The following is a 16,239-nucleotide window of genomic DNA, read 5'->3' on the forward strand; positions in this document are numbered from 1 at the left end:
TAGATAGAGAGGGGAATAGAGTGACAAAGGATGAGGAAAAGGCAGAGGTGCTTAACACCTTCTTTGCCTCAATCTTCACTAGTGGGACAGGTTGTCTCCAGGACAGCTGGACTCCTGAAGTGGTGGATGGAGTCAGGGACCAGTACAGTCCCCCTCTAATCCATGAGGAAGCAGTAAGGGATCTGCTAAGTCACTTGGATCCTCACAAGTCCATGGGACCGGATGGGATCCACCCTAGGGTGCTGAGAGAGCTGGCAGCTGAGCTGGCCAAGCCACTCTCCATCATTTATCAGCAGTCCTGGCTCACTGGAGAGGTCCCTGAAGACTGGAAGCTGGCCAATGTGATTCCCATACACAAGAAGGGTCGTAAGGAGGAGCCAGAAAACTACAGACCTGTGAGCCTGACCTCAGTGCCAGGCAAGGTCATGGAACAGGTCATCTTGGGTGCCATCACAAAGCACCTACAGGATAGCCAAGGGATCAGGCCCAGCCAGCATGGGTTTAGGAAGGGCAGGTCCTGCCTCACCAACCTGATCTCCTTTTATGATCAGGTTACCCACCTGGTGAATGTGGGGAAGGCTGTGGATGTAGTCTACTTGGACTTCAGCAAAGCCTTTGACACTGTCTGCCACAAGAAGCTCCTAGCCAAGCTGGCAGCTCATGGTTTGGACAGATTCACTCTGTGCTGGATCAAGAACTGGCTGGATGGCAGAGCTCAGAGAGTGGTGGTGAATGGTGCCACGTCCAGTTGGCAGCCAGTCACAAGTGGTGTTCCCCAAGGATCAGTGCTGGGCCCAGTCCTGTTCAATATCTTTATTGATGATCTGGACGAGGGCATTGAGTCCAGCATCAGTAAGTTTGCAGATGACACCAAGCTAGGAGCAGGTGTTGATCTGTTGGAAGGTAGGAGAGCCCTGCAGAGGGACCTGGACAGGCTGGATGGGTGGGCAGAGGCCAATGAGATGAGATTTAACAAGGCCAAGTGCAGGGTTCTGCACTTTGGCCACAATAACCCCAAGCAGCGCTATAGGCTGGGGACTGAGTGGCTGGAGAGCAGCCAGGAGGAAAGGGACCTGGGGGTACTGATAGATAGTAAGCTGAAGATGAGCCAGCAGTGTGCCCAGGTGGCCAAGAGAGCCAATGGCATCCTGGCCTGCATCAGGAACAGTGTGGCCAGCAGGACAAGGGAGGTTATTCTTCCCCTGTACTCAGCACTGGTCAGGCCACACCTTGAGTACTGTGTCCAGTTCTGGGCCCCTCAATTCAAGAAAGATGTTGAGGTACTGGAACATGTCCAGAGAAGGGCAACGAAGCTGGTGAGGGGCCTGGAACACAAATCCTATGAGGAGAGGTTGAGAGAACTGGGCCTGTTTAGCCTGGAGAAGAGGAGGCTCAGGGGTGATCTTATTACTGTCTACAACTACCTGAAGGGGCATTGTAGCCAGGTGGGGGTTGGCCTCTTCTCCCAGGTAACCAGCAATAGAACAAGGGGACACAGTCTCAAGTTGTGCCAGGGTAGGTATAGGCTGGATGTTAGGAAGAAGTTTTTCACAGAGAGAGTGATTTCCCATTGGAATGGGCTGCCCAGGGAGGTGGTGGAGGCACCGTCCCTGGGGGTCTTCAAGAAAAGACTGGATGAGGCACTCAGTGCCATGGTCTAGTTGACTGGCTAGGGCTGGGTGATAGGTTGGACTGGATGATCTTTGAGGTCTCTTCCAACCTGGTTGATTCTATGATTCTATGATTCTATGACAGGGAGGGAGGAATCATGGATAATTGCCTGAAGTCTAGACTTTACATGCAGTTGTTAACATTTGCTTGCTTTTTCTTTCTGTATTCTATTCCAGTGAATAGAATTAACAGAGAACACAAAGAGGCAAAACATATGTGTGGTATTTACACTGCCACCAGATGACTGTGATCAGCATATTGGAAACAATGTCAAATTTTTAAACTCTTTCACAACTGACTCGAATAGCAACCATTTGGGCTGGCTCTTGTCATTTTGTGTACAGCTTACAGACACAGGCCACTCACCACAAGATATGAAAGGCTTGCATCTGAAGAACATTGGAGTCAATGCATGTATTAACACCAAGAAGACTAGGGTCTGGAGCAGGCTGTGAATGGATTAGCCTCCATTTTGATGTGCCAGCACAATCAAATAGAGCTCTTTGTATGGGGAGATTTCAGAAAAGGGAATACTGAGGCAATAAAGAAAGTGTATGAACAGGGTGGAAACAGCAGTAGCCTGGGAGCAAGATTTTTGCAAAAGAGAAGCATGGGCACCATCTGCCAAGCTTGTTCATTGAAATATAAGACTTAATTCAACTCACCTAGACACACATCTACTAAAATGCTTACATATGTGTTTAGGTGTTTCAAATGCCTTGCTGAATGGAGGCCTTTAAAGAAAAGTGAATTAAGAACAATGGAGAAAGGAAAAGAAATACTTCCTTCTACAGGTGGAGTTTCAAGTTTCTTGTTAATGTACAAAAGGGTTTCTGAAATACTTAACAAGGTGAAATAATATAATACTGTGAGTTTGGTTTAAGAATGTCTTAGTTGGTGTGGTTTTTATCTAATTGTGTTTGTAGGTAACAAAAAAGTTTTTGCTGTACCCTAAGTATTAAACTTTACTGAGAAAAACGTCTCTTATTTTTTCCAGAAACGAGAAGGAATCCTTCAGTCTCGACAAATCCAAGAGGAAATAACTGGTAACACTGAGTATGTCAACACCACTTTTGCCAGCAGTTCAGTAATTGAACACAGATGTGTCTCAGAAATTCAAACATTTGCTGATATTTAGATTTTGGTATTGGGGTTCCAGGGAAGATGATGCATCAGCCAGTGACTGCATTTTAGCCTTTTCAAGAGCTGCAAACACACATCTGAAAATATTAAAGGACAAGGAAACAGAGATAGGGCACTAAATGCAGGAAACAAGGAGAAAAGAGAAGACAGAATGAAAATATATAAAATATCTATGTTACATTTATCTGCCATGAATTTATTTCTGTATCTAATTTCTTATTCAGAAGTCTTTTAAGAGAGATGCCTCATTCTTTTATGTTGCTTTTTATTTGATAGAGAACTAGATGATTTTAAAAATGAATGTGATAGAGCTAGTTTTGTGTGTTTGGACTTTGGAAATGTAATGTGACAGTAGTAAGCCCTGTACTTGTACCTCACCAAACAATTGCTAAAGGTGAAGTTATTTCAAACCAACAGAAAGCAATTGTGTATTATCCTAATTTCTAATACAATGGAGAGAAGTTGGGTGATTTAATGTTTATGGACTTGTTTATGTGTTGTGTGAGGGATCAACTGAAGCAAAATGCTGCAGTCTTTAAGAAGCCAATCCAAGTACTGTTTTGGCTGGGCTTGTATTGTAGCTGATGTGATAAATGCAATGGGAAGGCAGTGGGAGAAGTTTTCACAAAAGCGACATGGAAGAGCCTTCTTAACTCAGACAAGGTTCCTTGAATTGGTTCAGTAGGAAATCTGAGATCTGGCCTCCCATGAGATTTTAATGAAGCCAGGAGATGCTATCCTGGTGGACTCCAGACTAATCCAGATTCTCAGCTGGAGTAACTTGATGGAGATTTTATTAATTCCTTGGATCTACTCCAGTATTTGCCAAACTAAAAATCTGGCCATAGATGCTGTTTTCTTTTGTAACACAGTGTCCACAAATGAATTATCTATAACTATGTTTTGTTCTTCTTTTTTTTTTCTCTTAGGGCACTATCAGGAAGGCATGGTAAGTTCATTTGATTATTATCTTTTTTCCTGAGGCAGCTAAGTATGCATTAGTTTTGCAGTGGGTGGTCACTTTGATCAAACTGCAAGGAAATAAAGGATTTGAAGTTGCCCAGCAAATACATAAATTTATGCACCACAAACTAGTGCAACAGTTAACATAAGGAAAAAAAACCATTAAAGTCAGTTTTCCCGTCTTTAAAACACATGTAATTGCTTTTTAGCATGTGTTAATTTGCAGGTGTTTTGTGGTTTAGCCTACAGATCATTACTGTAATAGTATTAATAGTCATAAATTCCCAGCATCATATGAAATGATGTCGTATCATAAACCTGCTGGTGAACTTGTTGGTACCCTTGTGTACATTACCGACTTACAGTTTAATGAGTTTGAGTCATTATTCAGCAGGCCTAAACACCATGCAAGTTCCTGTACCTAGTACCTCATACTGCTAGTGCTGAGACTGTACAAATGCCTGGTCAGCAGAAGAACAGTGACCTAAGGTGCTTAGGTGGGTTCCTACCAAGAATTTGGCATTGGCTTCTTGTAGTATTTCAGTGCATGACTTCTTTTCCTAATAATAACCCTGAGCAGTCTCACTTTGTATATAGTCTGCCTTCTACAAATGCTTTTGGATCTTCCTTAGCTTTAATTGAGGAATATGAATGTAGCATTTTGTTAAATCCTTCACTATTATTCAGATGATTGGTGAAAAATAAATTGCTCAGAAAAGGCTCTGGTGCCTTTTTTTATCTGTTTCTTTCCCCGTTTTTTGTTTGGTTAGATTTCCTTTTAGAAGATTACTACAGTAGCATTCCAGGAAGGCTACACCAGGCTGTCTATCCTGATGATAATCTCCTAAATTTTATGTCAGAATGGCCCAAATATGTGGATGCAAAGGGTTGTATTGCAGCTGTGCAATCATAAGGTTACTTCAGGGGGTTAATAATATAGCACACCACAATGCAGTCAGTGACCCACAGGAGGATCTTCTGTGGGTGTACTGTCTTGATGTAAACTCATGTTCTTCTGTACACACTGATTTGGTTAGCTAGGTCACTGTATCTGGCTGTTCAAGATGTTATGCATGAATACAACCATTCTTTGGTCATTTCTGAGAAACAGGTAATGCAAATCCTACTTAAAAATGATGCTTTTTGTAAATAATAGAGGATAGTAGCTAAAGGCAAGAGAGGAATATGCACATGGTACTTAGTATAGAAACAGTCTATGTAGAAACCTTTCACTCGCTGTTGTGTTTATTCTGCATTTTGAAGAACTGCTGCTCAATATATTAACATCTTTGGATTTTTGTTTTTCAGAAAGAGATGCATTTGACACCTTGTTTGATCATGCTCCAGACAAGCTCAATGTAGTCAAAAAGGTTGGAAGGTTTTTATTTTTAAAATCTCTAATGTGTTTATCTCTTTGTGCATGTGGTGAGTGTGTATGGATAGAATATATCCTTGGCATCATTAACATGCATGCATGAAATACAGTTGAGCCTTATGCTTAAACAAATACACAAATTCATGATTATAATGTTACTTATTATTAGGATTTAGCAGTGTGGTGTGAACTTCACTTTGAAACACAGAACAACATGTAGTTATCAAAGCCTTTAGCAAAAAGAAGGGCTCACAAAGTGTACATTGAGTAGAACCGAAATGGTGGATTAAGTGTACTAGTGCCAAAGAAGTATCCAGTTTACAACTGCCAGGGATCTGAGCTAGAGTGTTTTGGATGCTGTTGGATTTGAGTGGAGTCCAATTCCTCACTTTTCTATAGTCTGCTGCAAGTTGTTTTTTTAAAACAATTGTTACACTTTAACAGTGTATTTTTATTAACATACATCATGTTCATTTTATTTCTGTTCTTCATTCTTGGAAAATAAGAGATATATTTTCTTTAATGTCGCGTTTCAGTTTTAAAACTTAAAAATTGTGTTGCAGCATCTTCACTTAATACAGATTCTCTTCAGAGTGACGTTCATAGTGCATGTGTTGAACTGCTCCCTTGCTGAATAGGCTTTCATTACATTGTTTTTGCACTTCAGACTCTCATCACCTTTGTGAACAAGCATCTAAATAAACTGAATTTGGAGGTCACTGAACTTGAGACCCAGGTATGACTTCACAGCATTTCTTAAAGGGAGAGGCTGTCATTGACCTACGTTAGGCACTATGCTCCCAGATTTATCCAGAAATTCAATTTAATTATTCTAGGTTGAGCCCCAAGATTTTATTCCATTATATTTCTTAAATTTTAAGCATGTTTGTATGAAGAAGACCCTTAGCAGTTAAGTGAAAACTCAAAAGGGCAGCTAAATTTCTCCGTTTTGTATTCCCATTAGCACAAAAATTAATTAACAGATGCTACTTCATGGGTGCTGCTAAGTGCCATAAGCAGAACCTGTGCTTGCTTTGAGAGGAAAGAACTCTGTCCACTTGGTTTTATCCAGCATCCAGCTGAACAGTTGTTTCCTGCCTACCTTTACACAGGCACACAATGCCATGGGATTACAATGACTCTATTCAGTGAGAAACATTCTTAAGAGTAAAGCTACTCAAGTGTACAGGCAGCTGTACAGTTGAGCTGCAGGCTTGATTGCACCGCAGAGATCATGTGGTACCTGGTCGTCTTTCTTGTTCTCAGCTGCTAAATTGGCTGAAAAGAAGCTAAAAGAACATCTTCATCCTGCTGTATTAATACCTCTCCATGTGAACAGCTGCAGCAGTTATCATAAGACAAGGACAAGCAGAAAGGATGGTATCTGCACTACCAAAAATCCCAAGTGTCTTCAGCACAGGCTTTGTCTGTGTTATTAAGAATCTCTGGTTTATTTAAACAGCTCTCAATCTGAAAGAGACTTTTCAAAGGTAAAATTCAGATTTAGGTGGAAACAATGTGTAAGGGCTTTCCAGAAAGGTGTTCCCTGTGCCTGCTCGTTGCATTGTTTACTGTTGGATAAAGAATGTTATTCAGATGCTCCTAGAAAGTCCTCAAGTGTTTATTTGAAATGGTTTTCCATAAGATATGAGACTGTATTCCTAACAGTTGAAAGAAAACTACCACCTCAGGGAGGTGAAGGGTCACTTCATATAACTCTGATTGTGAAGGTATCTCAGTGCACTGATAGACCTGGTGCCCATTAACAAAATCTCGTGGATGTTGCTGTGTTTGTAGATAGAAATGAATGTGCATCATAATCATGAGAGAGCTGCCATTTGTAATTGCATACACTTCAAATTAGATTGGCACAGACTTGCAGAAGGTGGGAGACAATGACTCTTTGTTCCTTTGTTTCCTCTACTATGTGAATTTCAGTGCAACCATGCGATTGCACCTTCGTTCTGCTTTTGTCTGCTAAGGAAATGCATGCCCTTTGAGAGTCTGAAAGGTAATGGTACAGATTCCCCACAACTAGTAGAATAGAAAGAAAGGTATAGATGAAAGCTACTTATCACCTCTCTTTCCTTCTGAGTATGTACTTTAGGATTGGAGAAGACATAGCAGAATGTACTAGCTAAATAAAAGGAATCAAAGTGAGATGAGATCTTTGAGCTGCAATCTGAAATACTTGTGTTAACAGTTGGCAGCTCTGCATTAGATGATATATATCTTGTTTATTAAGCAAAGCAATGAATTATTCTGCAAAAAATGTACTGAGAAGTGTCTTTTTTACAGTTTGCAGATGGTGTGTACTTAGTGCTGCTAATGGGTCTCCTAGAAGGCTATTTCGTACCTCTGCACAGTTTTTTCTTGACTCCTGATAGTTTTGAACAAAAGGTAAATAAATTTGTTTTTTTCTTGTAAAAGCAAATAAACATGTGATCATAGATAGTGGTACAAGTATGACACAAACTTATCTGCATAGATTTGGTGTAAGTAGCTGAAATCAGAAGAGGACTGTGCTGGGAACCACTTCCAAGCATTTTTAAGATCTCTTTATTAATGCTTACCCAGAAGAAAAGGGGAAATCATATTAATAATGCCATGGCAAGTATTAACTGATTTTGGCAGCCATTGTTTGATACTGTCATTGAACCAAACTTACTGTTCATCAAGTTTGTACACATGAATTTATGACAGAACTCGGTTTTTGTGCCCAAAATCCAAGAATTTAGTGCTTAAAGGGTTTCATGATTTTGGAAGCATACAGGCACATATGTACAAAGCCTCATTTTTAGACCAAACTTACTTCAGTGTCTGTTGCTATCCAGACAGTTCAACGGTTGCTCAAGATGAGAGCACTTCATGGGCCACCGTATCCCAATTTTTAAACTTGCAGGTTGACTATTTGAACTTGGAAGTAATTTTTCTATGGGCAGTATTAGTTGACATGTTATCTTTGAATTGCTTGTACTATTTCTGAAACCTCCATCACCGTACAGGGGAAAAAACAAGACAGTGGATTGTCTGTCTGATATATAGAGGCCTGACTTTCAATAAATCTTGTCTTGACCATTGACACTGTACTCTTTATAGTTCAAACTATACTTTTACTTTTTGCCCTTACTGTATTATTAGGTCCTCAATGTATCCTTTGCCTTTGAGCTAATGCAAGATGGTGGATTGGAGAAACCAAAGCCAAGACCAGAAGGTAGCTGTTATGCGGTTTTTTGTATCTCTTTAAAAATGTGCATTGGATCCAGATCTTGTCTCATAGCATTATGGTAGGACTGGATGAAGGTTAAAACCTCAATCCAAGAAGGAAAGGCAAGATGCATTTTGAAGTGTTTAGGTAACTGTACCTTAAGTGGCTGATGGTTATGCTTTCTCAGATGTTGCAAGGCTTCCCTTCTTGAATGGCCAGGCTAAGATGTACATGATCAGACTTATGCAGTAATACTCAAACTTCAACTGAAAGAAAAAAAAACCAAACAATTCTGAATGGTGTTAGTGGCATATGTGAATTGCTCCATTTTTCCCCATCCCACATCTTCCTACTAAATGTCAAATATACAAGACTTTCACACAAGAGGTAAATGTTGTGGAAGAAGAATTTCAAATGTTCGTGTAGCTGTCTTTGAACACAGGACTTAATCACATATATTTAAATCAGATTTAGAGCTGAAGACTGAAAGAAAAGTTTATCTTCAGAGAGGGTGAAGATTTTGCTGCTCACCTTAGCAAGACCAGGATTCTGCTTCTTTTTGCTCATATAAGTACAGGGTTTAAATCCAGCTTTTTGGGTTGCATATAGAGCCCATGTTATTGAGTACTCTTGTGGTTCCTCCCATGAGATGCTAACACTTCTTACCATGCACAAGCTGGGCATGCAGCTTCTGCTTCTTTCTTCCCAACATGGGTGGTAGTTGAACTTCTGCTGGTTACCTACCACAAGAATCAATGCAATATATGTTTTCAAGACTTGTTGCAGATGCACATTCTATGGTGCACACAGTCTTTTCCTGCCATAATGCTGGATTGTCTTTCCCTGAAGAGCTGTAGAGTTTTACTGCTAATAGTAACAGCACTCTGGAGGTTCAGGAACACATCAGTGAATCAAATTCTGCTCTGTTTTGCTTATTTTCCATCCCTCTCAATTTCCAGATCATAACAGCAGCAGACATAGGCAGACACAAAAAAGTATGTCTCAGTATTGAGCCTATGCTGCTGCTACATTTAATCTGAATCTAGCCTAATTTTTTCACTTCTTCTGATTGCTTGAACTCTTCTTCACAGTCATGCTTATCTAAACCAGTAGTGACTGTATCACAAACGTTATGCTTGATACAGTCAAAGAGAGAACGGGGAAAGAGTGGAATCTGGGGATCCAAGTAAAACAAGAGTGTCTGTGATCCCTTACTCCCCATGGAGGTTTAAAATTTGTATGGCATTTAATTTTTCAGGTATTTATTGCTCTAGGGAACAGCTAATTTTTCCAGTATAAATCAAGCCATAAGGATATTTCAGCATATATAAGACATTTCTCGTGCAATTATTGAAATGCTTAATATGAAACTTCCTGCCCAATGTGAATGGAAAAACACATCTGGTTTATGTGTTGTTACATTGGGCACAATGCCCATACTTAAAATTTCCAGTGAGCAAAAGAGTATTGAAAAGGATCTTACCCAAAATGTGTATACTAAATACTCTTTAAATTCCTACACCCTTTACTTGGGGGTCTTGAGGAAAAAAGATGCTGAAAAGTGCTTTAGAATACGAAAAACATACTTCATGGACAAAGGAATGCAGTTAAATAGATGTGTTAAACCAGTGATTTTTATGGGGTCAACAATTTATTTGGCTTATTTGCAATATACTTGAAAAGGTATTAAAAAGCTTTCCGTGACCTTTTATTTTAAAGCTGGCCAGAACTTCAATCTCCTGAGTAATGAATTCTTTCGCAGTTTAGCTTCTTGAAACATGTACATCAAAGACAAACTCTTCTGAAAATTGCAACCAGTAAAGCATTACACATTTAAGGCAAAGGCATGTAGCAATGGAAATAACTTGTCTTTCTCTGAGAGCATGCTTCTTATTAGTTTGGACCTTTCTATGGAATTCTGTTGTGGTGGTGGTGGAATCTTCTATTAACTTTGTGAAGACCTGTCAAAGTTACTGCTTTGTTCATTTGAAGTTCTCTGTTAGAAGAGGAAGGTGTTATACAGTTTGCTGCTGGCCTCTAAGAGGAAATTTGCTAAGTCAGATGCCAAAAGTATTGCAAGGTATAACATGTTGTGGAAGCAATGTGTTCTTCCTGTAGCTTTTGGCACTTTATCTTCATTTTATACCAAGCATTTTTTATCTGATTTATTAAAAAACACAGCACCATGTGACCAGCATTTCATGACACTGCATAGGCCCACTGTAAAATTTAGGTTTGGGTGTTTTCACTTTTTGTCTATGGATGTCATTTTGCCCTGTAGAGAGTACCTTTAGCCCTTAAAAGTTTGAAAACATTGGGACACCGTGCAGAAGTTTTATTGGAATCATTCTTCAAAGTGTAAACCCTTCACAATCAGTGTAGATAAACATGATGGCAAAACTGTCTGATGATTACATTTACAATTTACTAAGCTTACTTGGAGGTTTTGTAGGTAATGGTGAGTACCCATGCCTTAATGGTTGATTCCAAGAACTAAAGTAAGGAGACTAAGTTTCTATACAGTCAACAGAGATGGGCAATTCTAAGTCCTAGTTTGAGATTGACTACTCCTTGAAATATTAGTGTAGACTGCTGCAGTACTCTTGTCTGGTTTATAGATTCCTTGTGAAATAGTATTGATTTTTCAAGAACTTCTCTTCAAAACAAAGGTTTTCATTAGCTTATTGTTTCTTATAAATCCTTAGTTTAGATGTTGGGTTTTAACCTGATTGAGTCATGTACATCGGCTAACCCAAAGCATTCTGAGAAGTGTATGCAAGGGGCACTTAAATGTACCTAGTTTTCATATCCTATAGAACATTTAAACTTGCCTCTAGCTGTGTTGCTGAAACTAGTCCTAATAAAGGATGTTTCAGCCATTGGCTCCTGCCTGATGATTTTTTCAATATCATTATTTTTCAGCCACAATTGACTGAGGAGTCAGTCATATAAATATATTTGTCTCATGGGCTTTGAAATCTTGGTTGCATTCCTGCATCAGCACCACTAACCATTTGTATCCCTACCTAAAAGTGATTGAAATCCTGATTTTCCAGTTTCTAGTTTTAAATCTGTGCTTTATTTTTATTTCTGCTCTTTGTTAATATTCTTGTGTTTCTAATGTTCTTAGATGTGCATCTGAGCAAGGAAAAAAAGTATAGAGAATTGGTGCTTTTTCTGAAAATGGTTGTGAGCTAATGAAGTTACTAACTGGTTTTTCCTTGTCTTTTTTCTAGATATTGTAAACTGTGACTTGAAGTCTACACTGAGAGTACTCTACAATTTGTTTACCAAATACAGGAATGTGGAGTGAAGAATTGATTTAGGTCATAAAAGAGTGTTAACAATGAAAGCATCATAACAAGCATATTTTTCATCAATATTCCTCTGCATCTTTATCCTAAAAGGAGTTAAACCACTTCTCTGAAGAATTTTTATTTCATTGTTCTTGTACTGCTATTTTCATAGTAGAGTTAAAATTAATAGAAGGTATGAAGAAAAAAGGTTTGTAGAAAGGTATCTGTGTGTGTTCTGGGAGAACAAATGTCTCGATAATACATGTTTCCACACTAGTAGGTGGAGCAACAATGAAAAAAAAAAAAAAGTAACTTTAATTGAATTCAGTCTTTGAAGCCAGTCATAGGAACATTGTGTACTGAGTATCTATTTTTAAGTTTTTTACTACATATATCTTTTCTAATTTGAGGAGGGGAAGAATATTTTCTATCCATGATGAGATGGTTGCGTTCTGATTATGAGGAATGTGCATGGGGAGAAACAGTTCAATAGTGTTGTTCACATCACAGCTAAAAAGAGGAGACTTTCTCAAGCACTTAATCTGATGAATTTATATTTTCAAGTACTATTAGGCTTGAATTTCATGGGTACAAACTGAAGTGGCTACTCATTCCTTCAGTCTTATTATAATTTGATTCTCTGTTTTACATATGTGTTATAGAGCATTCCACATTAAGCACACTTTGCAGCTTGTCACTTAGCCTTGTTCAAGGATGAGACCTCTTTTGCAAAGTACACGTTTCAGGAAAACACAGCTGCTTAATACAGTTTCCCTATACTATTTCTATTGCTGCATAGTATTAGAAAGGAAAAGAATGGCTTGTTTTAGTAGTTTAAAGACAGAATTACCAGGTTGCAAGTTTAGACTTTGATAAATAGGATTTGGGATTTGTCCTTTGGTTGATTTTATGATGAATGTATGTTGCTGCATAATGTCTGGCACAAAAAAAGTAAAATTAATTTTCTAGAAACATTCCTGTAGTGCTTCAGATACAAAAGCACTGCTTTTTTATCAAAACTACTCATATCTGCCAAGATTCTGCTGCAGTGTAAGGTTCTTTGGTCATTTTACATGGCTACAAAGAATACGTTTACCTAATCATAACCAAGTATAAGGCTGTTTGGCTTTAACAAAGGCTAAAAAGGGAAACGGGAGTTGATTCTTCCCTTAGGCTGATATCAAGCACCATTTATGTTCCCATAATGAAGCTCATAGAGACTGCCTGAGTCATTTCAAACTGCACTAGCATAAGTTGAAGAGTTAATCATTTGCTAGAAGTCTGGATGTTAGTATTAGATACCTTTTTGAATGAAGCATTCCAGTGCAACAACAGATCCTTGAGATCCTGGGTTATGCAGTAAGGAAAAAAATCCTTAAGGCAGAAATTGCTGGATGACTGTTCAGAAATGTTTGGGATGCTTAGTGCAGGAGCGAGACTTGTTAGTGGTTATCCAGTTAGGGCAGAACTGGTATAGGTTAAAGGGAAAGCAGTCAGTCAGTTTGTGAGTGTGTTGACCTGAAGAAAGGCAGTACTGGCAAGAGCAGTCAATCACAGCTCTATGTGAGGTACCTACAAAGCTTGACATATTGTTCAGTCTCTTTTTTTATCATTCTAGTGCAACATCAGCATAAAGGGAAGACAAGCAATTACTTTCTGTCATAGACAAACACTAGCTGATGTTGAATAATGAGATGATATGACTTCTGCTGAGGAGGCCATAGAAATTAATTCTTCTGAGAAATAGATATCAACTTTTTTAAAGGCAATTCAATATTTAACTCAATGGACAATATCTAGATGTTACCTAATTAGGATGTTTTGTTACCTCTATATTTTTAACTGAATTTCTGAAAACAAGTGCAGAAAATAACAATAATTTACCTTTTACAGAGGGAAGTAACTGGACATTTTGACCTTGGTGAATATCTGAGAAGCTAAGCAATAGGAATTAACCAAACATTTTTTGAGCAAACTGAGGCAGAACTTCTCATGTATATACCAGCAGCAATTTCAGCTTGTCTTAATGTTTAACACTGAAGTTTTCAATTTGCACACCTATATTATAGTAATTGTAGTAGTTAATGAATTAAAAAGTGCATGAAGGTTTTTCTGCAGATCATGCTCAGCTGAAGCACTCTTACATCTCCACAGTACCAAAACATTTGAATTGCCCTTGTTCTTAGGAATCCACCCTCTTTAGAAATTTATATATATATATAAAGGGAAAAGGTTAAGAACAGTGAAACTGGTTTTTACCTGGAGTTGAAAAGAAATATTCCTGTACTATATTGGTATAACATTACTGGAGATTTTGAATTCTGTCAGACTCTGTTTTCCATCCTTAACATAAAACTGAGACAGAATGATGACATCTTCATGCTGTAATGCAAACATGCAGAACCATAGAAATATTTAAGCTATCCAATCTTTACATAATTACCTGTCTTAGGTAATTGAAAATAGAAGAGTGTCCTATGTAAATACAGAGCCATGTTGATAGTTAGAACACGTTCACACAAATAGCATATGCTGCCATATAGGACAGGGTCACTGCTTATATTTCTGACAATGCAGATTTAAACAGCTACCAGATAAAGATGAAATTCTAATATACAGATTATATCTAATATTTATTGCTTTGATATGAAATATTATAGAAATATAGAATACTATTGTAGACAGTTTGCCCTTCAGTAATCAGTGTAGGCCAACACTCTCCTTCAGAGAAGCAAGATATAAAGTTAGCTGGGCCAATTCTGCTGACATTTGTGATGCTTTCACCCTTGATACACAGTAGTGTATTTGGAGCGCAGCTGAATGTGGAGTTTTCCTCTTTATATTGAGGTAGAAGTTTTTAAAGTTTTAGGTCAATTCTGGGTTTATTGGTAGTTACAGTAAATGATTAAAAAGATGCAACTCAGTGGTTCAAGGCTGCTATCTCAGTGCTTTGGCTATACGTCTAAAGCCCTGTAGTATGAATCCAAGCTCTATTAACCACACAAAACGGACTTTTTTTCAAAGAGGAGCTACAGATTCTTAACAGCATGTCAAGAAATGTCATCAGAATAATTATCTCAAACCCTGATATCTTGAAATCCACTTCTTTCAAACTTCTTTCCCAGCTGGTGAGCATTTAGTTGCTGTAAAGAACAGCCTTATGAACAAAGGATTAATAAAGTCCAGAGTTGCATTGCTCTAGATTTCTGATGGAGTACAGATGCACCAATTTTCTTATTAAATGAGCTGACTGCAGAATATCTAGTTCTTTGCATTCTTTCGACAGTAGATATCTTGTCCTTACAGGGGACAGCAGTGCTTGCAGCTACATAGTTCAGTAATACAAGTGGACCAGTGACTGCTGGATAAGGTCCTCATCTTCTTCGATTGACTGTGGACCAAGTTCCTGATTGGCATTTCTCTGTAGCATTAAATCAACATTTGGCCCTTTCTGTTTATGGAGAGCTGCTTGGGAGTGGTTTACATTCAGGCAGACCGCACTGACTGAGGTAAATGCTAGTTGGTTAGTTCTTGTTCTTAGTTTCTTAAACTATGTTTTTAAATTAATGTTTCAGATAAATTCAGCAGACACCTTACTGCAAGCTGCAGTGCTATAAAGCAGAATTGGTTTTAAAAGCAATGTGGTTTATTTCATTAGAGAAAGATATGAGTGAGATATTTAATATACTAGATACTAATTCGAGGTCTAGTCTTTGTTATTCTTGTTGGCCTGTCAAAACAGCCTTCATGAGTGGCCTGTGTGTGCCAAGCACCAAAGAGAGAGCTGCCACAAAGACCTCTTGCAAGATGTTCTACACAGTTACCTAATTAGTATAGTTTTTTTCTTTGCAGATAAAGTACAATTAAAGGCTAAAGAAATTAATTGAGTAATTAAAGTAAGATATTTTGTTTTGATGTATTGCATGAAAAGTGGAGATAGCAGCACCAAAATTATGCATACCTCATCATCCACGGGTTTTCCAAAGAGATTTTGAGTCATTTAACATTTACTGTTTTAATGTATCTTGACAATATTGTCTGCGTGCCTACTTGCTTCTGCAACAATGAGACTTTTTTCTGTCTGATGGTTTAATACTACAAACTTTGCAACAATGTTAATGTTAGTGAATTATTTGGTTCCCATTTCAATATCAAACTAATTGAGAAAAAAAGAATATTTGCAAAATGTGATTCTTAAGTATCTGAAAATAAGGGTTTGTTTACCTCAAGCTGCGTTGCCTTCAGCTTGCAAATATATTTTGTACCTGTAAGTCAGAGACATTGCTATTGCTGACAATTTTCCTTTGCTTTTTCTGAAACCTTTGTTATGATTCACAATAAAATTTGCACCTGAAAATCAACACTGTATGTTGTTGTTGGGTCAAAGTATGAGATGTATGGCAAAAAAAAAGAAGGCTGTGTCATGTCTGTTCTCGGAGCTTCCAGACCTCTCTGTGCATCTAACCCATTTTCAGCTACCTCTTTGTGGGTGTACTAGGTTTTTATTATTATTTTCTGTGGGGGCTGGTGACAGCTGAAAGTGGGTTGGCAAAAACAGCCATGTAAACATATGCTTGAAATGA

The 16,239-nt window shown here is 38.3% G+C and overlaps 1 protein-coding gene across 1 annotated transcript in view; it reads left to right on the forward strand.

Annotated features, from left to right (window-relative positions):
- PARVA (parvin alpha) overlaps positions 1-16,017 on the forward strand; it is a 63,954-nt gene extending 47,937 nt beyond the window's left edge. The window contains exons 7-14 of the mRNA XM_064163768.1: positions 2,669-2,727; positions 3,744-3,763; positions 5,086-5,147; positions 5,820-5,888; positions 7,451-7,552; positions 8,294-8,366; positions 11,597-11,849; positions 14,963-16,017. Coding sequence (XP_064019838.1) covers positions 2,669-2,727; positions 3,744-3,763; positions 5,086-5,147; positions 5,820-5,888; positions 7,451-7,552; positions 8,294-8,366; positions 11,597-11,673 — 462 coding nt within the window. The 3' untranslated portion in view covers positions 11,674-11,849; positions 14,963-16,017. The remainder of the gene's footprint in view (positions 1-2,668; positions 2,728-3,743; positions 3,764-5,085; positions 5,148-5,819; positions 5,889-7,450; positions 7,553-8,293; positions 8,367-11,596; positions 11,850-14,962) is intronic.
- Positions 16,018-16,239: the final 222 nt, after the last annotated feature.

Source organism: Pogoniulus pusillus, chromosome 24, assembly GCF_015220805.1.
Source record: "Pogoniulus pusillus isolate bPogPus1 chromosome 24, bPogPus1.pri, whole genome shotgun sequence".
Classification (NCBI taxonomy): Eukaryota; Metazoa; Chordata; class Aves; order Piciformes; family Lybiidae; genus Pogoniulus; species Pogoniulus pusillus.